This window comes from Drosophila nasuta, chromosome 3 (assembly GCF_023558535.2).
Source record: "Drosophila nasuta strain 15112-1781.00 chromosome 3, ASM2355853v1, whole genome shotgun sequence".
NCBI lineage: Eukaryota > Metazoa > Arthropoda > Insecta > Diptera > Drosophilidae > Drosophila > Drosophila nasuta.
In genome coordinates, this window is record NC_083457.1 from 6,180,731 (window position 1) to 6,201,901 (window position 21,171).

At 39.5% G+C, this 21,171-nt stretch overlaps 7 protein-coding genes across 7 annotated transcripts; 4 read left to right on the top strand and 3 right to left on the bottom strand.

The window, feature by feature from the left end:
* Positions 1-117: 117 nt before the first annotated feature.
* On the top strand, positions 118-3,872 carry LOC132794241 (protein lines). The gene is given in 4 exon segments (XM_060804538.1): positions 118-708; positions 1,051-1,672; positions 1,704-1,870; positions 1,873-3,872. Coding segments are annotated over 3 exon segments (2,628 nt in total). The 5' UTR covers positions 118-708; positions 1,051-1,104; the 3' UTR covers positions 3,766-3,872.
* Positions 3,873-4,584: 712 nt separating this feature from the next.
* Positions 4,585-6,346, bottom strand: LOC132794235 (uncharacterized). The gene is made up of 4 exons (XM_060804531.1): positions 5,818-6,346; positions 5,655-5,748; positions 4,876-5,034; positions 4,585-4,816 (listed from the first exon to the last, which is right to left on the bottom strand). The coding sequence occupies exons 1-4, from the start codon at positions 6,343-6,345 to the stop codon at positions 4,608-4,610; spliced, it is 990 nt and encodes a 329-aa protein (XP_060660514.1). The 5' UTR covers position 6,346; the 3' UTR covers positions 4,585-4,607.
* A 38-nt stretch (positions 6,347-6,384) lies between these two features.
* Positions 6,385-9,454, bottom strand: LOC132794229 (serendipity locus protein alpha). The gene is made up of 7 exons (XM_060804523.1): positions 9,282-9,454; positions 9,052-9,222; positions 8,671-8,994; positions 7,830-8,139; positions 7,078-7,770; positions 6,912-7,013; positions 6,385-6,747 (listed from the first exon to the last, which is right to left on the bottom strand). Exons 1-7 carry the CDS (start codon positions 9,369-9,371, stop codon positions 6,686-6,688), a joined length of 1,752 nt encoding a protein of 583 aa, XP_060660506.1. The 5' UTR covers positions 9,372-9,454; the 3' UTR covers positions 6,385-6,685.
* An 87-nt stretch (positions 9,455-9,541) lies between these two features.
* Positions 9,542-12,435, top strand: LOC132794232 (stromal membrane-associated protein 1). The gene is made up of 2 exons (XM_060804527.1): positions 9,542-9,907; positions 10,231-12,435. The coding sequence occupies exons 1-2, from the start codon at positions 9,778-9,780 to the stop codon at positions 11,703-11,705; spliced, it is 1,605 nt and encodes a 534-aa protein (XP_060660510.1). The 5' UTR covers positions 9,542-9,777; the 3' UTR covers positions 11,706-12,435.
* Positions 12,436-12,591: 156 nt separating this feature from the next.
* On the top strand, positions 12,592-13,892 carry LOC132794243 (protein FAM8A1). Its single transcript, XM_060804540.1, has one exon. It carries the CDS (start codon positions 12,710-12,712, stop codon positions 13,721-13,723), a length of 1,014 nt encoding a protein of 337 aa, XP_060660523.1. The 5' UTR covers positions 12,592-12,709; the 3' UTR covers positions 13,724-13,892.
* A 9-nt stretch (positions 13,893-13,901) lies between these two features.
* LOC132794244 (aminoacyl tRNA synthase complex-interacting multifunctional protein 1) lies at positions 13,902-15,086 on the bottom strand. Its single transcript, XM_060804541.1, has 2 exons — positions 14,830-15,086; positions 13,902-14,768 (listed from the first exon to the last, which is right to left on the bottom strand). The coding sequence occupies exons 1-2, from the start codon at positions 14,968-14,970 to the stop codon at positions 13,962-13,964; spliced, it is 948 nt and encodes a 315-aa protein (XP_060660524.1). The 5' UTR covers positions 14,971-15,086; the 3' UTR covers positions 13,902-13,961.
* A 551-nt stretch (positions 15,087-15,637) lies between these two features.
* On the top strand, positions 15,638-20,636 carry LOC132794242 (PAN2-PAN3 deadenylation complex catalytic subunit PAN2). Its single transcript, XM_060804539.1, has 17 exons — positions 15,638-15,799; positions 15,907-16,100; positions 16,157-16,326; positions 16,384-17,539; positions 17,608-17,722; positions 17,786-17,907; positions 17,972-18,068; positions 18,124-18,183; positions 18,243-18,361; positions 18,415-18,591; positions 18,649-18,842; positions 18,902-19,273; positions 19,333-19,510; positions 19,577-19,788; positions 19,849-20,070; positions 20,132-20,241; positions 20,300-20,636. The coding sequence occupies exons 1-17, from the start codon at positions 15,742-15,744 to the stop codon at positions 20,464-20,466; spliced, it is 3,723 nt and encodes a 1,240-aa protein (XP_060660522.1). The 5' UTR covers positions 15,638-15,741; the 3' UTR covers positions 20,467-20,636.
* The last annotated feature ends 535 nt before the right edge of the window (positions 20,637-21,171 follow it).

Below are 21,171 nucleotides of genomic sequence, written 5' to 3' on the forward strand. Positions count from 1 at the left end.
CAGCTGGAAAGTCTTTACCTTCAATGTCAAATGAAAAACAACCGACAGTGTTGCCACGCTGTAATATTTTTCTGTTATATTTTAAAAAATGCTTATAAAATTTTGAAAGATTGTTACTTATCCAAAAGTGTTGGACGTCAAAATCGTGACTATGTTTTATTTCAAGATTGTTAAGGGAAATAACTCAAATTTTAAAATTTAAACTAAATGGCAGCTCATTAAATTTAAGTGCTGCCAGTACCGTGAAATTTGTATTAAAAATAGGTACAAACATGAATGAAGATAGTGTGTTATTTTTTTCTCGAATTTGCTTTAAATTTATTTTAGGAATTAGGTCAGAAATCTAGTAAATATATTTCGAATTTGAAAACGACATTATTAATCGAATCGTGTGCGTAAAAACAACAAATTTGTCCAATATTCCGTCGTCTCGTGTATGGCCTCCATAGAGCATATGAACAACCCAACACTACAAAGATGGCGACGCGCTCGCTACTTGTTAATTAACAGAGCTGAGCAAGTTGTTTTTTTTTTGGGTCTGAAAAGTTTAAAGGCTTGCAATCAAATGTAATGTAAACAAAATATGCAATACTTGCAATCAAAAAATGTGCACAACGAATTCATAATGAACTGCGCAAGTGTACGAGCTGCTTTAAAAACGCAAACCGAAAGTCAAGTGAAACTAATACAAACATTGCAAACGCAAAGGTAAATGAGCAACAAGTATCTGTATTTTGAAATCTTATGTTTTGCTCGCAAAATTGTTAAATAATATGATGGCAATGGTCTCTAACAGTTGTTGAAACTGCTTAGATTAGGCCTACGGAATGTGGTCGTATAAAAAGTACAGAAATTAATTCTGGCTTCGTAGTGCACACGTAACCTTGTGAATGCGCGTAATTCGGTAGCAGAAGCAACAGAAGCAGCAGCAGCAGTGAGTGGAAGAAGCACTGGAAGAGTGGAAGTGGAAGCGGAAGCCAAAAAAAAATAATATTTATCTCGAAGAATATTTCAAAGTGAATTAAAATAGTGTTATCGATTTATTTGCAGCTCACCATAAATAAGACGTCGGGTACGTCAGCTATAAATAGTAGTAAAAACAACATGGACACAACTGGTGGCAACAGTCCTTCCAGCAGCAGCAGCAACAACAGTTGCAGTTCTAGCTCCAGCTCAAGCACCACAGGCAACAGCAATGGCAACACGCGCATTGCCGATGGCTGCCCGTGCTCCACAGCAACTGGGATTCATCACAACGAACAGCCACAAACGAAGAGGCAAAAGATCGATAAACAAATACGTTTAGTAGGCGCCAAAGCACCTCCTGATATACTGGATGTAACCGATGTAATGGACGCGAATGGCAACAATAAGAACCATCATTTGTGCTCGTCACTGTCCTCGTCCTGTTCCACACACTCGCTGTCCAGCAGTACCAACAATTCGCCCATAACCACACCCTGTAATTCGCGCGCCGCTTCCTATGCCCAACTTTTAGTCAACAATATCTTGCCACAACAAAGCAGTGAAGCAATCACGCTTGGCCAGGATGAGGTGGATCGTGCGACGCAGCTGTCTGAACTGTTGATTGCCACCAGCAGTGGTGGACCTGCCATCGTCACCGGCTGCACATCTTCGTCAACGGCATTGGCCAGCACAATGACAACGGCAACGGAAACGTCAACAAAAAAGTCTCGCAGCCGTCGATGACATGCTGGAGTTTGAGCAGTCACTGACACGACAATGTCTTTGTGGTGTCTCGGAACGTACGCTGCGAAAACCCTTTCAATCGCACTATTCCCACGATACGAATGGCCAGAAGCGCATAGCTTATCTGCGCGAATGGCCCACCAACAAATTGCTGCAGTTCCTCTCTCCAATCTGCAGCTGCTCTTCGATATATATTTGAAGCAGAATGCCAAGGGCTTCATATGTACCCGCATTATGGATGTGTGTGATGCATTGATACGCAACGATCATAAATTGATCGATGAGATTATTGTTTTGGCTGGCTATAACAATTCGTATGTGCAATTTCTGGCGGGACGTGTGCTAGCCGCATTTCTGGTGATTGCAAAGCAGGAGCTCAACGATGAGTGGTTACAGAAGATTGTCGATCAGCTGTTTAACTACGAATTGCTAGATAAAACCGCCGTTCAGAAGATTCACTTTAGTTTAGACATTATCAAACGGATTGTTGAATGGAAAGACGTTGAACTGCATCCGCTGGACGATGATTATGCGGCAGCAGCAAACTCTGTTCCAGGCTCCGCAGATGCTTCCGTTAACTATATGCATTTCCCTGTGCAGGATCAACCATTGGCCAACAACTATTTCGCGTTGCAATTTCGCGATACGATTGAGCCAGACGCGGGAGATGCAGATGCGGATGTAGACGTGGATGTTGATGTGGAGGAAAGGCGGCAGTTCAACGAGATGAGCGATCTGTATGAGAATAACAGTTCAACGGCCAGCAATACGACCGCTAATTATGTTCCACCAAATGGTTGTCATGTTGTCGCTTTGACCGATTCCGAGAGTTTTGATACAACACATCTGAAGTGCGTGACCATCCAGAAGTTGGAACACAAATGGCCAACGCTGGTCAAGAACATGTCCGAGCTAATGGCGCCCAATCATCAAGATGCCGCCGAGCATTGTGTGCTCAACTTTCTGCAGCTTTGGGAGAACATCATATCGGTCAAGGCGAATCTCTCCATAGACGAGACGCGGCCTTTCTATGCTCAACTAGATAAGTTCGAACTATTACTCAACCAAAATTTGTCGTGCACCGTCTACAAGCAAATGCTGTGTCTGTTCAATGAGGCGCTGTGCTATGGCTCCACACTGGCGCTGCAGGACATGCTGCCGGAGGAGACGTGCAAGTTGGCGCATCAGATTGTCTGTCATGTGCGCAATCCGCGCATACTCGAATCCTTGCCACGTCGTCAGCCTGAAAACATTGTTGGCCTAATAGGTTACAATGGTGCAACTGTTCAATATGTCAATGGATCGCTACGCACCTCGATTCAGGACAAGGACGATGCGACGAGCGGCGAGGCAGCATTAGACCTGGTCGAAATGGATAAGACGTTGCTGCAAAAAATGGTACTCTTGGTGCTCAAGTCGATAGCTGTCACTGTTAAGGAGATACGCAGTGATTCATCTGATTCATCGATCGACTCCACAGATTACGATGCATTCCAGGACATATTGGTCATCGAACTTTCCATACGGGACGTGCTCAGCAAATTGGAAACGTTTATCAAGCAGACCCTGCAATTTCATCCGGAATGCCATTTTAGTAAAATATTAATTCATCTGTTTGATGATCAGGATGACCATTTGATCGAGGCGATGGTTTGCACCCTGGACGTAACATCGGGCATTTCATTTCGCAACAATGCGTTCCCACAGCTGGTTGCCATGCTGAATCCTGTATATACATTTCTTGAATTCCTCAAAATGACATCGAATAGCTCTGATCTGCTGCTTGATCTGTTGGTCAGCAACGAGACGTGCTTCCTGCTCTATTTACTGCGTCTACTCAAATACATACGAATGAACTGGACAATGTTCGTGCACAGCTGTCACACCTTTGGCATGGGCAATGCTATGCTGGACGAGGCCATGGGCGTGCTCATCCGCCTGCGCTTGCAAATATCCAGATTGGTGTCGCGGCAATTGTATCCATACGACATCTCGCCGGTGCTGCGACTATTGGAGAGCTGCGAGAGCCTCTACGAGGGCAATGAGCTTAGTTAAAGATTAAAGTTATACACAGAAGAGATATAAATACATATATATATATATATATATATTATTGATATATACAAATACATATATGTACGGTATGGCGTGGAAGCAAAACGCCTTATACAATTAAAATACGTAATTTATTTTTGTATTAAATTGAATAGGAGAAAACTAGCACAAAATTCGATAAGGTTTTTGTAGATTTGTCACATAATAATTATGAAATAGTATACATTAATATATACATATATTTATATATAGATATGTGCACTGATGCTGATCAATTACTCGTACTCCGAACATGCATAGACTTATTTTTATTTATCTCAATCTAAATCTTAAGACATTCCACTATAATAAAAGAGCAACACTTTTAAAATCTTTTACAAAACCTGCGCAGATGAATAATATGTATATTTAGCATTAATATTAACTATTAATAAAACTTTAATTTTATTTGTAATTGTAAGTGTATATCACCTGTTTTTGGAATTTGCCAACTGAATTCCAAACAAAACCAAGCGATTAACGTAGACTAAGATTGTTTTAAATCTTGCCTTAAGTAGAATATTAGAAGTAGTTCTGGTTAATACGGCTCATCTGTGCAATTTATTAAATGTGTGTATATTATAACTTAATAATTGCATGAGCGTGCTATAATAATAACGCATTTCGTTTCGTATTTCTGCAAAAAAATGCCTTAGTAATTATATTACACTTATTAATTAAAAGCAACGAAAACAAAAACGTAAACTAGATATGTTCAACATTTCATTTTTGGCATTCGAGTATTGAGATTTAAATTCGTTAAATGGCATTCTTTTTTTACTTTCTCACTCATCCCTGACGGTTTAATGACGGTTTATCATGCGAACTCGCCGCTTAGCATCTGGCGTTGAGGTCGAAATCGTGCCCGGTATCGATGTGTTTATGTCTGCAAGACTGCCAAGACTTATCACGGAGCCGCGACGGGCAAGCTCGGGATGGACAATTGGCGACATGTTTATGGTCTGATAGTTAATGCTGATTGGAACCGATAAGCGGCGACCTCTTTGCAACTCTGGAGAGGTGGAAAATCAGTTCTAGTTTTATGTTTCTGCAATTCGGCAAATGAATTACCAGTAGGATATTTGTTTGGCGCTTGATAAGTCCTCGATTGATCACCAATTGAGATCTGCTTTCGTATCTTGTGCGATGCACCATTTTCTTGTTTACACCGATCCAGAGATACCGAGCGGACTTCTGAAAAAATGTGCTGTCTACTTTGCAGCGGAGCAACTTCATCGTTAGCAGAAAGAGAGTAAATTAGAGAATCGATATGATATCAGTACGGCAATGGTAACATAAACAGCAAGAAGGAAATGAAGATTAAAACAGAACACAAATCCATCTAGGTAGAGTACTTTGTAAAGTCATCACAGGAGTGCAGAAAAGAGTTTTATTCTTGTTATATTTAATTACAAGTTCATATAAGGTATTTTGTATATAGTAGTTAGTATATAGGCACATAAACACACCATTCATAGACATCAAGACTTAAGATTAGGTATCTAGTAATACAGGAGGTGAAGTAAATATAAATACAAATACAAATACGGGTAACAATTGACTGTATAGAAGTGTATCCGTGTGTCGGATAGAATTATACACAGATTTGTAGATATGTTTTACAACTATTTGGACAGTAAGAGTAAGTGAGTCGAGTATACGAGTATTTATATTTAAAAAGATTTAGTTGTAGTGTAGTTTCACAACACATATTACAGTTAAAATTCATATTTGATCTCGTAAGAGTTCGGTTTTGTTCCCTATTCAAAAAGCATTTAGTTACATTTTTGTGGATCATTCTACTTTTTTTGTTATTGTTTAAAATTTTGGCAAACTTTTTGTTGAAATACCTTTAGATGCCCGCCGATCCAAGTGAGCGCTTCTCTGGTCTTTCTGTGCATAGGATTGCAGGGAACAACGACGCAATCTCTTATCCCCCTTGCTCTGTTAAGAAAGAAAAATAATCATATATTAAACAAATCTTTAAAAATGAACGTATTGAAAGCGTTTTACCGATTTGTAATGCTGATTGATGTCAGATGCGGCTTTTAGCAAAAGGTAAATAAATACTAAAGCAAATAAATAGATAATCGGTTCTGCTGTATTTGACTTTTTGGCAATATCCCTCTTTCTGTGTGCCGCCAAAGTTTTGCTTGGTCTTGAACCAGTCGCAAGACCATTCCCATTTTTTAAAATTTTTAATTTTTGCCTCTTAGACGAGCTACGAGAAGTCTGTACTTGGATTGAGAATATTTCAAGCTTTCGGCACAACGGCGGCTCTTCAAAATTCCTTTCCTCGGGTGGAAAAACATATGGTTCTTGCGAATCATTTTGCTTGGAAATTTCGACGGCATCAACGCCAGATTTGAAGTAGTATACATAGTTAATCTGGAGTCCAGCGATCATTAGGTATATGGTAGAAAGCACAACAAGAATGCCCAGAGGGACCACATGATGATTGTTGCTTGGTCTTCTTAGTTTTCCATCCCGAACCTTGAGCTTATCATCACTCCAAGTTTTGTTCTGCGATTCCGTTTGCATTATTTTTAATGTTCAATTAACTCGTCCCGCGAACTGCAATATAATATTTTATTTGCACTCAAATATGTATTTATCAACTACAGTTTGAACTCCTTTTAGGAAAATCGATAGGGCGACTTTTGGCATAGTAAAAACGAGAATTACTCGTTATAATAGAAGCAGTTATGAAATCAGGAACTTAATATTTCAAATTTATAATATTTTGTTGTTTATTGTAATTTTAATTGCATATCTTTTGAAGATGTTCAATGTGAAAAACACTGCGTTCAATCACAACAAATAAATCCGAATGCGAATGCGAATGTGTTTGTGTGTCGATGAATTTGATTCCCCTTCCCCGCTACTTTCTCGTCAGATTGTGTGTTAAGGTTGAACTTAAGCAGGTTAACTGGTCCAATATACCTACAAGGAAAATAATAATAATATCTTTAGTAAATAATAATAAATAAATAAATTAATAAGTTTAGGAAACACTTTATTGCTCCATAAAATATAAAATGAAAAAAAAAAACAGTATCCGTTTAAAAGTTAAGTTAAGTCAATCGATAAAATAAAAAAATAAATACCTGTGATTTCCAAACTAGCCGATTGATTGCTGATGGTATTTTGAAGGTGATTGCTTTGAGCACAATTATGGCGTTTAAACATAGTTGTGCGAAGGCTTTGCTCTACAACAAAAATATATATAAAATATATGACATTTATAGCAAAAAAGCTTATTTTTCAACATACTCCGACGTACGCCGCCAGCAGGTTTCGATTTAAGTGTCGCAGGATTTGCTTTCAAGGCTGGTCTGTTACCGATATTATTGCATCGATCCTTTCGAGTTTCGTAAAGGATAATGGATGGCTGAGTACAAATTAGATCCGTTGAGATGCCTTCAATCGTGTTCTCATCTGTTGCTTCCTCAATGACAGTCTTTTCGTTGCGTTCCGGCTCATTTTCATCTGCAGAAATTGTGCTGTAAAATTTACGCAAAATCGTTCGTAATATTTTAAATCGTTTTAGGATGCGTTCCGTTTGAACCTGAGCTGCACAACTAAGTATTGCTTTGCACTCTCGCAATATTCGAATAAAGTTTTCAAAGCACTCTCGGCCGTGTGGTAGCCAATCCTTTTGATTAATCTCCAGCTGAAAGTGCTCCAGTACGATAAACCCCATATGCACCAAGTCATCTAGATGGAGCTTATCAAACTGCTTTTCTGATGCAATAATGCCCGTTGTTAAAATTTGTAAGTAGCACGCAACAAATGCACGGCTTTCGATGATCTCGTGAAGAGCAGTCTTGTACTTTGAAATTTCCTCCTTAAAGTGTTGCTCCAATAGCTCGGAATGCAGATCGGAAGCATTGGTTTGAAGTGAAGGTATTAAACTGGTGTCCAAGTACTCAAACGAGGCGAGACAGCTTCTAACCATTGTTTTAACTATAATATAATAAGATTAATATTAGCAATAAAAACTTCATCATTTGGATTATACTTACTTTTTAAACCAGGTGCATAAACGATCGCAAAGATGCCAATTTGTGTGGCGCGATCCAAGTTCACATCAAAGTCTGCTATATATTCATCAATTGTGGCATCTGATTCCGTACGCATTATGTTGCGTATTTTATCAACTGAGATCTTTTGGAAATCCATAAAACATGTGAACACCAAGCGTAACAAGGCATCATTAATATGATCGTCGAGCTGATGAAGTGCGTGTTGCAATGTCATGGCTCGCAATTTTTGATGGGAGTAATTTGTTTTAGACTGGCATTCATTTTGAAATGCGCTGCAATCCCGCATGACCTAAGAGTATAATTTTAGTGGAATGAATAAAAAATGAGAAATGGATAAATTGTAAAATACATTTGTATTTTATTTAGAGCACGAATGAAGGAAGAGCCTATATGATAGAATTCGTCGTTGAAGTAATTACAATTTCCGAAGAATATGAACAAAAGAAAAGGCATTTTACACTGACTTTTCTTGAATAAAAAATAGTAAACGAAACTTCACGTTTCATATACAACAAAACATAAAAATTCACTTTAATTGGCTTAAGCTTAACTAACAATTTATAGACGAATACAGTTATTGACTTTTCTCATTATTTGGCATCTGACTTTAAAAATGCGCTTCTCCTTTTCTACAGTTCCAAGGTGAAATAATCTTTATATTCTTGCAATATTTTGTATTTTTCTTAAATTTATCTGTTGTACCTGATCTCTAGGCATTCTTAGTCTGGCACAAAGACTGATAAAAAATATGTAAACTTCCTTCAGCCTTATATACGATTCTAGTCAATGAGTGTCGAATATAAAAGTATTGTTGACTCACCTTTTGGCAGAGAGCACTCAAAGCCTTTTTATCCTGCTGCAAAGCCACATTAGCAAATGATAATGCTTGTCCTAAAAGTAAATCTATGTCGGACTTAATGTGTTTGGCTCGTGTGTGCATGTTCTGCTCGCCAATTCTGCATTTATCTTGCTGAGGTTCCACGAAGTCTGTTAAAGCATCCAGCAGCGAATCCAAAACCGACTGAAAGGAAACAGCTTCCAATGAGTTCTGCTGTGCTGCTTCTTGATTTTTCGATTGATCCAAGGCGTCACTCATACGTCTTAGACATACCATAATACGATCAATAAAATGCTGATGACTGGCCTAAAAAATTTCCACAATTTTTAGTACAATTATATTTTAAATATGATTGATTATTACCTGAATCCTTGTTTTACTTGTGCTCTCGGTTTGTATCGTAGACTCCAAGTGCCTAATACAGATGACTATTTGCATTAAGCAGAGGCAGACAACATCCAAAACATTCTCCATTTCTTGGCCTATTAACTTTTGCATTGTATTTGAAAAAGCCAAAAACTCAGCACAAAAGTCCTATAAACAAAGAATTCAGTTCAAATTCAGCACAACGGCATAAACAAACAAAACCTTACATTTAACCAAGTGATATCACCGACATAAGTGGAATCATTACGATTAAGTGTGCACAGACACGCATTTAATTTTTCACTTAATAGCTGCATATTTTTAAATTTAAAATAAGCTCACTTGTTGCACATGGACAATAAAAGTGCAAACAAATGTTTAAAAAAAAGTGGCTTGCCCTACAGCAAAAGTCTGGCAGCACTTCTGGCAACTCTACGCATTTTGCGTGACACTAATGTTGCCAGACTTTCGTAATGACGTCTGACGTACAGACGCAGACGTACACTATTTTCGATAGCAAAAATTGTAGTATTCTTAAAGCATTAAAAAATTAATTGCTACACATATGTGCAAAACGTACTAGGCATTGGCCACAAATCGAGATTGCAAACGCACGTCCGCCATCTGTTTACGAATATACATTTTTGTCCTATACTTAATTAAATTTTAAGGCCAATATTGAAATTTGTGCACAGAACGACAAGTGCAAGTGAAGAGAAGAAAATGAGCACGTCAAATGCAAGCCGTAAGGAGACGGAACGCACCAAGCTGATGCAGGATAAATGTCAAACGCTGTTGACGCAAATGCTCCGTGATGACGATAATAAATATTGTGTCGACTGTGATGCCAAGGGTAAGTAACAATGCACATTAATCATGCATGCATACTTATGTATGTATATTTTATTATGTTAGTAGTTGTGCGCTTGGGTGTGGGAAGAAGGGGGCGTGTTGACGACCCACTGAGGATTAGAACCTCTGGCAACCCTTCATAGTATATGTATATTCATCATGCCACAAAAATGAGGAATTTATTCCTTTTCTTTTAGATTTTATTGCGTGCGCTGAGCGCGCTTAGCAACAGAAGCAGTTGAAGCAGTTATTAAGTCACTCTTTGTTTATCATCAAACCACACACATATATGCGATTATTCACACATACTGCTGTACATTGCAGGTCCACGCTGGGCATCATGGAATCTGGGCGTATTCCTATGCATCCGCTGTGCGGGAATCCATCGCAATTTGGGTGTGCATATCTCACGCGTGAAGAGTGTTAATCTGGATGCCTGGACACCCGAGCAGGTGATCTCGCTACAACAAATGGGAAATTCGAGAGCTCGCGCCGTTTACGAAGCCCAGTTGCCAGATGGATTTAGACGCCCCCAAACAGACACGGCTCTGGAGAACTTTATACGCGCCAAGTACGAGCATAAAAAGTATTTGGCACGCGAATGGGTGCCGCCTTCGCCACCCAAGGTAGACTGGGCCAAGGAGATTGATGAGGAATTGGAGCGACAGAAGCGCAAAAAGAAGGCGGCTCAACCCAGTTTGGGTATCAGCAACATAAGCGGTTCCAGCGGGGTCGGCAGCACTACTGACAAGCGTCCGACGACGACAGCGGTAAAAAGTACGCCACTTCCAGCGCCGCTGCCCAAGCCGAAACCCAATCAGGTGGGTGGTTGCAGTCCAAAGACATCGCATCGCGTGCAGTCGAATAATAGCAGCAGCATCAGTGGCGGTGAAAGTGATCTCTTGGGCCTGTCGTCGCCCACAAAGCCCATAACTGCCCATAACAGTAGCAGCCAGGATCTTCAGAATGATAGCTTTAGCAGCTTCCTGAGCGCCACTTGCAATGTGAGTGCCATTACCACGCCCGAGAAGACCAATGGCAATGGCAATGGAAACAATGCGGATGCTGCCTCACTCGCCATGTCCAGTCAGCCAAACTCATTAGCCCAGCAGGAGCAGGACTTCTTCAGCCAAGGTACACTAGGGGCAGGCGGTGGCAGTAGTGAGAAGGATGCATCCGGAAAACTGTCCAAAGATAGCATATTGGCATTATATGGCAATGCACCCACCACACACAATCCACAATTGAACTTTGGCAATTTCACGGGCATGGCACCCGGCGGGTATATGCACCATCAGCAACAGCAGGTAACCCAGCAGACGCATCATCATCATCAGTTCATGACACCACCCAACTCGGTGAGCATGTACAATGCACCTGTTATGGCTGCGCCGAATGCATTTAGCAATGCTCCAACTGGCGGCGCTATGAATTTGGTGGGCGTGGGCAACGTCAGCTTTGGCGGCGCTCAGTTTCCAAGTGCTGGCGGTGGCGGCGCCGGTGGTAGTCCGTATATGGCAACCAACAGCATGGGCGGTGCACAAGGATCGCCAGCTAATTTGATGCAGACCAACCAAAGTCTGCTGAGTGGCATGCAGCTCTTCAGTGGCTCAGCAGCTCAACAGTCGGCACCACAACAGCAGCAACTTGGACTTGGCATGAATGTGATGCAACCGATGTCAAGTGGCTTGCCTTCAACTGGAGGATATGCATCCTCAACTGGCACAAATGCTTCGTCGTTGACATCCAATTTAAATCAGCAATTCGGAAATTTAAATATCGGCAATGTTTGGCAATAAATCAAGACTATTCTGTGCATTCCCTTATATAGTACATGTATATATAAGGCCGGTCCACATGCTGAGCGGAGCTGCGCTGAGATAAGTTATATATTTGTTTATCGTATATATATTTATATATATATAACTTTTTGTACCTACTTGCCGCCAATCCAGTGCTTGTGTTGAGAGGACATCGTATTAATAGGTGAATTGTGTATTTTCCTCCTGTTTATTTGTTTGTAAGAAACATTGTAAAAAAAAACTTTGGCATACGTATCTGAGCATACAGACTTACATACATACATAACATACGTAGTAAGTAAACTCTTATGATTACGATTCGGTGTGGTGTACGCGTTAGATCCAAAATCATTCATCAACAATATTGATTTGCAAGCATATACACTAAGTATTTAACAAGTAGCATTATAATAAAAATCATCAATTCAACAAGTGCTTCTAGTGTGTATGCGTGTGATCACCTATCCATACATTCATACGTACGCCCACCCATATTATAATCTCTGTGGAGAGTAAGTATGATTTTTACGGCAAGAGTACTTGTAAGTTACAAATTTATGTTCCATTTTTGTTCCTTATCTGAGAACTCATTGTCATCATATGTATGTTCAATATTTAATCCACGCAGCATAAAATACGTATGTACTTTAAATTTTAAGTGAATTCAATTTTAATAAAAATAATAACTGATATCCATTGCATTATGTAATAATAAATACATAACTATAACTTCTCTTGTTTTTATTACATTTAAATTTGCGCGCCGAATGAACCAGCTGATAGCTTAATACTTCTCTCTCTCTCTGCTCTCTCTCGATTCACGCTCTCACCGAGTGCGCCACCAATGCAACCCTGTTCCTCATAAATATCCCCTGTTGCACTCTGCACACCCCGCCATCTACTGTTTAACACGTCAACCCAAAACAACTGTGAAACAAATACAGCACAAATTAAATTAATTAGTTTAAATTATATTTATTTAACTGTACTATCTTTGCGTGATGAGCGAGGAAAACGCCGATGAGGCTGGTGTACCCGGCGAACTCAGACAGCGCAAACCAATTGAAATTAACAGGGAATTGTCAACTAAAGAAGCATATTTCGCCAGCCTCGAAGAATGGGCCAAGCAAGCAGCGCTCATCCAAATGTTCCCCAACTATCTACTGGCAAATTATAACTATCCGCCTTTGCTGCCAGCAACACAAGTGCCCTTTGTGGCTGCGCCCGGCATTGAGCAAATACAGACGCAACGACCATTGCCACAAGCAGCTGGAAATGTCGCTGGAGGAATTAGGAATGGAAATGTGCCAGTTGGGCGGCCAAACTTCAGTCGCTTTCGAGTGCTAGACGAGGCGCAGCAACAGGATATTATACAACGCATTGGTGGCATTGAAGCAGTTGTGGCACCATTCTGGAAACGAGCTGTCGCCGAGGCAATCGATGTATTTATCTTGTTTATATTGAAAATTATTGTAACGTTCTCGTTATTTCACGTATTCGATCTGGACTTTGACAAAGATGTGATGCGCAAAGCCTTAGATGAAGAAGACATCTTTGTGAGTTTCTTCGACATCTCCATGGACTTCATAACGCTCTCCTCCGATCTGTTGCTCATCGAATTGCTGACCAAACTGATAGTCTGTTGCTACGAATGTCTCTGGACGGTGTTTTACAATGGCGCCACACCGGGCAAATCGCTAATGAAAATACGGATTCTTTACGTTGAGGCTGTCGTCCCATTACAGGCACCCGTCATGCCCCACTTCGTGTTTCAGCCACAGCGCGAACCCCTACGAGCATTGCTCTATCCAGCCGAAACTCCTGGTTTTGTGAGGGCATTGATGCGAGCGTTTGCCAAGAATCTGGTCATGACACTGCTGTTTCCCATTTGTGTGGTTATGATCTTCTTCAAGAATAATCGCATGGCATACGACATTATTACCAAAACAATAGTGGTGGAGACTTCAAATACGCATCTCGCGGCAGCTAATGTGAATGCTCCACAGCAGCAGTAATCAGTTAGTTGATCAATGAGGTATCAATGATAAAGCCAAATTTAGTTGGGGAAATGGCAGTGACATATTCATATACATATATATATTCAAATTGATTTAGGAGTTTTGTTATGATTTACTCAAATGTCTGGCAGTTTTGTATTCCATTGTGTAAATAGATAAACGATGACAAAAGAAATGCAAACCAAAACTTATTTATTAAACAAATCAAGGATCGGAATTGAGTGTGCAACTTGATCTATTTAACATTCACATTCTTCAACGTCTGCGACAGCAGATTGCCCTTGCCTGGCACATGCAAAGCTGATCCTTTGTAGCAGGCCACTAGGTCACCATTAGTCATCAAATCAGGAGCACAGGTCTCAAATATCTTTTTCTTAGGATTCAACTGTGCATCTGGTTGACGTGTGTATCCCTCGCAATGCACCAAATCACCGGGAACAGCGCCGGCTGGAGGACTGAGCACTTCAACTTTGTCGGCAGATGACGCACACATTACCATGGCTTCGGAGACAACGCCACGCATCTTGGCTGGCTTCAGGTTGCAAAGCACAACCACCAGACGATTCTGCATTTCCTCGATGGGCACGAATTTTACAAGTCCTGAGACAACTGTGCGTACCGTTGCTTCCCCACAATCGATCTTCTCCAGATACAAACTATCCGCATCCGGATGACGCCCCACTTCCACAATTCTGCCCACTCGCATATCCAAGCGACCAACATCAATGGGAGCTTCGGCTACGGGAGCTGGCTTCTCACCCGCTGGTTTCTTTTCCTTGACCTTTTTCTCCTTAGGTGCTGCTGCTGCCGCTGTTGGTTTTTCAGTGGGTTGCAGGGCAGCGGCTTCAGCGTTTGGAGTTGTATTGTTTGCTTTAGTGCACATACCACGGCTGCCGGGAACTGCAATTTGTTTTTTGCCATTGCGTATTTCTAGACTTCGCAGTTGAGTTAAAGCTTCTTCCAATTCCTTGGTCAGTTTGGCGTTTTCGTCGATCAATTCTTTTTTCTTACGTTCTATGAGTTCCTTTTGTATTGCCGCTAACTAAAATGAACCAGTATTATTAATCTATTACACAATCATACTATTGCGACAGTGAACTTACCTCTCCTTCAAGGGAGTCAACCAGACTCTGGGCACGTTCGTTATTTGCAATAATTTGTTGCAGTGCAGCCATTTTAATGCTTTTTGTAAAGTGCTTCCTAGTTGTTAAGTTTAGTGTAATTCGGCATGTGGCACGCAGCATTTCTGTCACCCAGTATGGCCATATCTTGACCACAGAAATATACTGTCAGTGTACTAAAAATCACCATACGAAAAATTACTTTGTCATTTTCCAGATATGGATTTTGGTAATCAGCTGTAAACTGAAAAACAACTGTTGCACTACTACTAATAAATACCGTTTTGAAAAGGTAAACAATGAATACAATGTCCAGGACTACTAAGTAATTATCTTTTTATTTATTGATTTGCTCAGAGCTAATTTATAAAGAGAATGATCTACAACGCTGGCTTTAGATCGATTGTAGTTATGAGTCTATGTACTACGTACATATGTACATAGATATGTATTTATGAAAGAGTGGACTACTACCGATAAGCTAAGCTAATAATAAGAGGTCATTGAAAATATGCAGAATTGTAAAAGAAAACAAAGAATGCAAGAATTTTCTGTCTCTTCTTTGTTTTGCAATCCCATTAAAAAAAATTAATATTAGTGGCCACCATGACTAAAAGAATTAGGGCATCATGGGTAATATCATTACATTTTCTTTAATGGATATAGTTTAAAAGGATATAGTTTATTTATAAATTTAAAACAGCTTGCAAAATGCTGATTTAGTTAATACTCTATAAACTTTCAAGTGAGACCAGTATTGAAATAAAAACAGTACATTTTCAAATATAGCTGCGGCCACACTGTGCACAACAACAACGAATGCCAATAATAATACTTCATTCTACAACATAATAATAATAAATAAGAGTACATATATAAAAAGTGTTTGTTCAAATGGATTATGTTTATTGTGGCGGTGCCGATCAAATCGGAGGTTCTGATGATATTTTAAGTATGCATAATAACCACAATACATACGCACATAATTATTTTGTTTGTAACTTTCTCCTTTCTGATTGTGTAAATATAACACCATTTATTTTGCCATATTTACAAAAGGTGTTTACGATACTGGACCACCGCGTAGCTCCGAGCACTATTCTCCAAGTTTTAACGGTTTCAATATTGGCTCCACCGATGCAGACTATGTCGCTAGCCCAATTCCAATTCTTGCTGACGGTGGTGAAAATTTTGGCGTTTCAACCGTGGCGTTTGATGATTACGAAGAACTGCTTTGGATGGGCAATCAAGGTGTAAGTAAAATTCTTGAATATGGACTACAAATTTGTCGTGAATCGCATTCTTGCAGGGCCATGTCACCTCGTATTATACCAGCTCCTTGCAAAAATATACATCATTCCAAGTGCACGCCAGCGACATTGTGAGACAAATCATCACAATCGATTCGGGAGTTTTAGTATTAACGCAGACCTCGCTGCGTCACCAGATCCGTCGAGGACTTCCAAAGTTTACCCACAAGTGAGTGCAGTTTTTATTTGAAATGGGTCTTTAGTTTTGATGCGTATTCCTGAGCAGGTCCAACAATATGGTGGAAATGGTTTCCATGCTGCAGTTATCGCCACATCGTCTGGTCATGGCTGGTTTGCAGGAGGAATTAATTGACTTTGATATGGGCAGCCTGAAGGAAACGAGGCTGGAACATGTCGGTGCCGCTGGGTGTACAGTGCTGCGCAAGAATTCGCGTTATTTATTTGCAGGTGATCAATTTGGAACAGTCACCTTAAGAGATTTAAATACTCTGAACGTGGAGCACACAATCAAAACACATACCAGCAGCTTGTCAGACTTTGATGTGCAAGGCAACTATTTGATATCTTGCGGCTATAGTGGTCGTCAAAATAATTTGGCAATCGATCGTTTCCTGATGGTCTACGACCTGCGTATGCTGAGACTCATTTCACCCATACAAGTCTTAATTGATCCACAAATGTTAAAGTTTCTACCATCGTTAACTTCACGTCTAGCCGTCGTCTCCAGCTACGGCCAATTTCAGTTGGTTGACACTGTAGAGTTGAGTGAACCACGCGTCTCCATGTATCAGATTAATACGAATGGCAGTCAGTGTCTGAGCTTCGACATTAGCTCCTCGTCGCAGGCTTTGGCATTTGGTGATCAATCTGGTCACATAAATACGATTGCATCGATTCAAACGCCACAACCACAGTTTAATAACTTCTCGCGCAATACCGAGTTTGCCGATGTTGTGCCACAATTGCCCATGGTTCCCTTCACAGATACCAATTTCCCACTATCTTCGGTAATGTTGCCTCATCTCACGACGGGAACACGTTGGTTTTCTGATTGGCCTGAAGAACTGTTACGCTATGGTTACCATCGTCCAAAAACCATTGATGCCGATGTACTTAATAATATGAAAATGCAGGGTCCCATTGGTTACTCCCCGAATCCGAGAACTGCACTTCGTAATCAAATCCCATACTGTCTGATCGAGCAAGGACAAGGCGGCTCATCCAATCCAAACGCAAATGGTAGTACGACTACTGCAAAGACGGAAAATGGTGTTAAAATCATACCAAGAAGATATCGTAAGGTGGAGTTAAAGTATACCAAATTGGGCACCCAAGATTTTGATTTCGAGCAACATAATCAGACTATCTTTGCTGGGCTAGAGGCGACCTTGCCAAATTCGTATTGTAATGCCATGTTGCAGGTAAAAAACAACATTCTAATTGGATCCAATAATTTGTAAATAATAATTTCTTAATGTCATTTTTTTAGATCCTGTATTTTACGGACTCATTACGATTGAAGCTTTTCAACCATTCATGCTCAAAGGAGTTTTGCTTATCCTGCGAATTGGGATTCCTATTTCATATGTTGGACAAAAGCACTGGTTGGTTGTTGTACTCATTAAAGTAACACGACAATTACATGACGTACGCAAAACTTATTCTAGCTTCTACGCCTTGTCAAGCCAGTAATTTTCTGCGCTCATTTCGCACAGTTCCTGAAGCGTCCGCTTTGGGATTGATTTTAACTGATCGTTCGGCAAATGTTAATCTGATTACCTTAATTCAGGCAAGTAGTTGCATGCAGTCAAGCAACCCATTCAGAGAAGTAGTTGATAATTCTTTATTTTTAGAACTGGAATCGTTTTATATTGCACCAAATGCATTATGAAGTTATGGACTCGGGTAAGAATTCACCATTGAACAGTTCTCAAAACACATCATTCGCAGGTGAGAATTCAGAACTTTTGTCTTTTCGATTCTACACATTCAGTGTTTTTTTTAGGGGATACTTCATGCACAACAGAAAACACTACTACCACGGATTTGTATGATTCTATTTCGGGTAAGTACATTCGAGGATAATTTTCTAGTGATGAATATAATTAATTAAACACCCTATAGACGATAACGCCAAGGATGAGGAGCGTGAACGTTGTAAGATAAATGCAGAGACAGAAATAAGTAAGATATTTGGAACCAAGCAGATATGCATTAACCGATGTCTTAAATGTCAAGCAGAGGTAAACATTATATTCTGCGCTTGTGGTTTGTTTAACGATGTATACTTTTATAGAAATCAAAAGAAAATATACTACTCGCTTGCAACTTGACGTATCCTACGCATATTAAAGATAGTGAACAGCATTTTGACTTTGGAAGCATTTTGAAAAGATCCCTCAGCTCGGAGAAGAATATTCAAGCATTTTGCGAGAACTGCAAAAAGTTTTCACCAACCAATCAAAGCGTCAAGGTAACATTACAAACATTTGAAGAGTTCCTCAATATATTTTATTAATTTAATTGTTAGGTAACCTCATTACCACAAACACTGGCAATCAACTGCGGCTTAAACAACGAGAAGGATATCAGTTTTCTAAAGCGACAGCTCAATCGTTGTAATGACAGACCAACAGCAGAGACAGTCTCATTGAGCACCAGCAAACCATGTCGTTATGGAGTTAATTGCTCACGAAGCGATTGCCATTTTATGCATCCGGATCGGTTGGTTTACATATATTTTTTAGATTTTTAATTCACTCGAATAACTTTACATTTAATAGAAAATCACCATCACACACCAATCAATCAGCAAATGTGAATAATTCACCAAGTGCTCGTCAGAAATCTTGGTTTCCCTTAACCTTCAAAATGGGACTCAGCGAGCCAGGTGAATTAATCGTGCAGTCTCCTTCTAATGCATCGAAATCGGAGCAAGAGGAAGAGGATGAAGAACAGCAACAACAGGCATTCGCTAAGAGCAGCGTTGAGCGAACGTATGGATTGCATGCAGTTCTCTGTCAGATTGACGATGGCACGCAGAAGAATTTGATTTCGTTGATTAATGTGCAATCGAAATATCATGCAATGAAATCAAACTCCTCAGACACATCTGAAGATTCACAGAGCCAATGGTACATCTTTAATGATTTCAGGTAACTGTTTTTAAGACCTAAAGTAAAATTTTATAATACGATTTGACATAATTTCGTAGTATATCCCCCGTGCCACCGCAAGAATCAGTGTGGTTCACTTTGGACTGGAAAGTGCCATGTGTTCTGTTTTATCAGTGTCTAGAGGACGATGTGGGATCTAACCAAAGTGTTGAGGAACTTTCGTCAACGCTAAAGAGTTTAGATTTGCCTATTCGCCCAACTAATCCGTTCTTACAAGTAAGCTTGACTCTCAGAAGGTGCACTCCCCTGAATTATCTACACAGCATTGTAAACTGTTTTCAGGACATTCTCAACCCCATGATAAAAAACCTTAGCGCAGATGCCACTTTTAAGCCATTGCAAAGAAATGAGTTACCTCAAGCTGGTGATTTAATTGCAATGGATGCTGAATTCGTCACTTTGAATCCTGAGGAGAATGAAATACGCCCTGATGGAAAAACAGCCACAATTAAACCGTGTCACATGAGTGTGGCTCGCATATCATGCATTCGTGGGTATGTTTCAATAATGTGGTAACGAAGTGTAAAATTTATTAATGTGGTTCTCAATTGCAGACAAGGACCCGATGAAGGTGTTCCGTTCATTGATGATTACATCTCGACACAAGAAAAAGTTGTCGATTATCTAACACAATTTTCAGGCATTAAGCCAGGTGATCTGGATGCCAATTTCAGTAATAAACGATTGACCGCCTTGAAATATTCTTATCAGAAATTAAAATTTTTAGTTGATGTCGGCGTCATATTTGTCGGTCATGGCTTAAAAAATGATTTCAGGTGATTTTATATAATACATTTCTCAGTAAGAAAGCATTTTAATGGTTTACTCGAATTTCAGGGTCATCAATATTTATGTACCGTCCGAACAAATAATCGATACTGTGCATCTGTTTCATTTACCCCACCACCGTATGGTCTCATTACGTTTTCTCGCTTGGCACTTTTTGGGTAAATGGACATTTATTTAATTTCCTAACGAGCATTAATGAGTAATTTGATTTGATAGGTACAAAAATTCAATCGGAAACACACGATTCAATTGAGGATGCTCGCACAACTCTACAACTCTATAAACATTACCTTCAGCTGCAAGCGGAAAAGAAATTTACGGTCGCATTAAAGAATCTTTACGATCGAGGCAAACACTTGCAATGGAAAGTGCCGGAAGACTAAGTACTCATCAGTTGAAGAATAGATTGCGAAATAAACGTTGAATGATAACGCGGCCAGCGAAATGAAAGTTTTTAATGTAGTTTGTATCTGACGAAAAAAATTCCATTTATTTTGTACCTCAATTCTTGTTGAGCCAAAAATCTAAAAATAAAATCAATCAAATATATTTTCATTAACTCTCTGCGTTTCGTCTTCAATAATGAAATGGCTATTTTTTTATTGTAAAGCTGTTAACACTGAAGGTCATTTTAATAGATTTCTGGTCCTATACATCAGCTAATTTCTTATCAATGTAAAGTTTCCGTTTACAATGATCTAGGGTATTCTGTATAATACAAATTGTATTCGAATGAAGGTTTATCAGACCCTGCAATTATGTTCTAATCATAATAATTTTTTTTATTAGAACCAGCTAAACCAGCTTGAGATGCAAAAAAACTAAAGTCGATAAACTATACTTTATATTTTCTAATATTTCAGTGTTTTATTTTGAAGTTTAGTTTTCTTTGCTTATTGCTTTATTTTTACTCTAGCAAGAACATTTGATTAATCGTAGATTAGCATCTTCTTAAAGTATAATTCAATTAAAATATATGTACGTAGATGTATATGTGAATATATGCAAATGCACTCTCATTCACATGAGTTGATTTTTCTGTATGTGTTGTGTCTATTAAAATAAACTTGTTCGCTAAATGGGTATTG

What these genes read in the sequence shown, in the direction of transcription:
- LOC132794235 (XM_060804531.1), bottom strand. Translation starts at nt 6,345, where the DNA reads ATGCAAACGGAATCGCAGAACAAAACTTGGAGTGATGATAAGCTCAAG. An exon ending in GGATCGGCGGGCATCTAAAG is followed by an intron (nt 5,035 to 5,654) that starts GTATTTCAACAA and finishes CTAACGATGAAG; the next exon opens with TTGCTCCGCTGCAAAGTAGA. An exon ending in GCCAAACAAATATCCTACTG is followed by an intron (nt 4,817 to 4,875) that starts GTAATTCATTTG and finishes CCACCTCTCCAG; the next exon opens with AGTTGCAAAGAGGTCGCCGC.
- LOC132794229 (XM_060804523.1), bottom strand. Translation starts at nt 9,371, where the DNA reads ATGCAGCTATTAAGTGAAAAATTAAATGCGTGTCTGTGCACACTTAAT. An exon ending in CAAGTAAAACAAGGATTCAG is followed by an intron (nt 8,995 to 9,051) that starts GTAATAATCAAT and finishes GAAATTTTTTAG; the next exon opens with GCCAGTCATCAGCATTTTAT. An exon ending in GGCTAGTTTGGAAATCACAG is followed by an intron (nt 6,748 to 6,911) that starts GTATTTATTTTT and finishes TTTTCCTTGTAG; the next exon opens with GTATATTGGACCAGTTAACC.
- LOC132794232 (XM_060804527.1), top strand. Translation starts at nt 9,778, where the DNA reads ATGAGCACGTCAAATGCAAGCCGTAAGGAGACGGAACGCACCAAGCTG. An exon ending in TGTCGACTGTGATGCCAAGG is followed by an intron (nt 9,908 to 10,230) that starts GTAAGTAACAAT and finishes TGTACATTGCAG; the next exon opens with GTCCACGCTGGGCATCATGG.
- LOC132794243 (XM_060804540.1), top strand. Translation starts at nt 12,710, where the DNA reads ATGAGCGAGGAAAACGCCGATGAGGCTGGTGTACCCGGCGAACTCAGA.
- LOC132794244 (XM_060804541.1), bottom strand. Translation starts at nt 14,970, where the DNA reads ATGCTGCGTGCCACATGCCGAATTACACTAAACTTAACAACTAGGAAG. An exon ending in TTGACTCCCTTGAAGGAGAG is followed by an intron (nt 14,769 to 14,829) that starts GTAAGTTCACTG and finishes GGTTCATTTTAG; the next exon opens with TTAGCGGCAATACAAAAGGA.
- LOC132794242 (XM_060804539.1), top strand. Translation starts at nt 15,742, where the DNA reads ATGGATTATGTTTATTGTGGCGGTGCCGATCAAATCGGAGGTTCTGAT. An exon ending in TATGTTGGACAAAAGCACTG is followed by an intron (nt 17,723 to 17,785) that starts GTTGGTTGTTGT and finishes AACTTATTCTAG; the next exon opens with CTTCTACGCCTTGTCAAGCC. An exon ending in TCTCGCTTGGCACTTTTTGG is followed by an intron (nt 20,242 to 20,299) that starts GTAAATGGACAT and finishes TTGATTTGATAG; the next exon opens with GTACAAAAATTCAATCGGAA.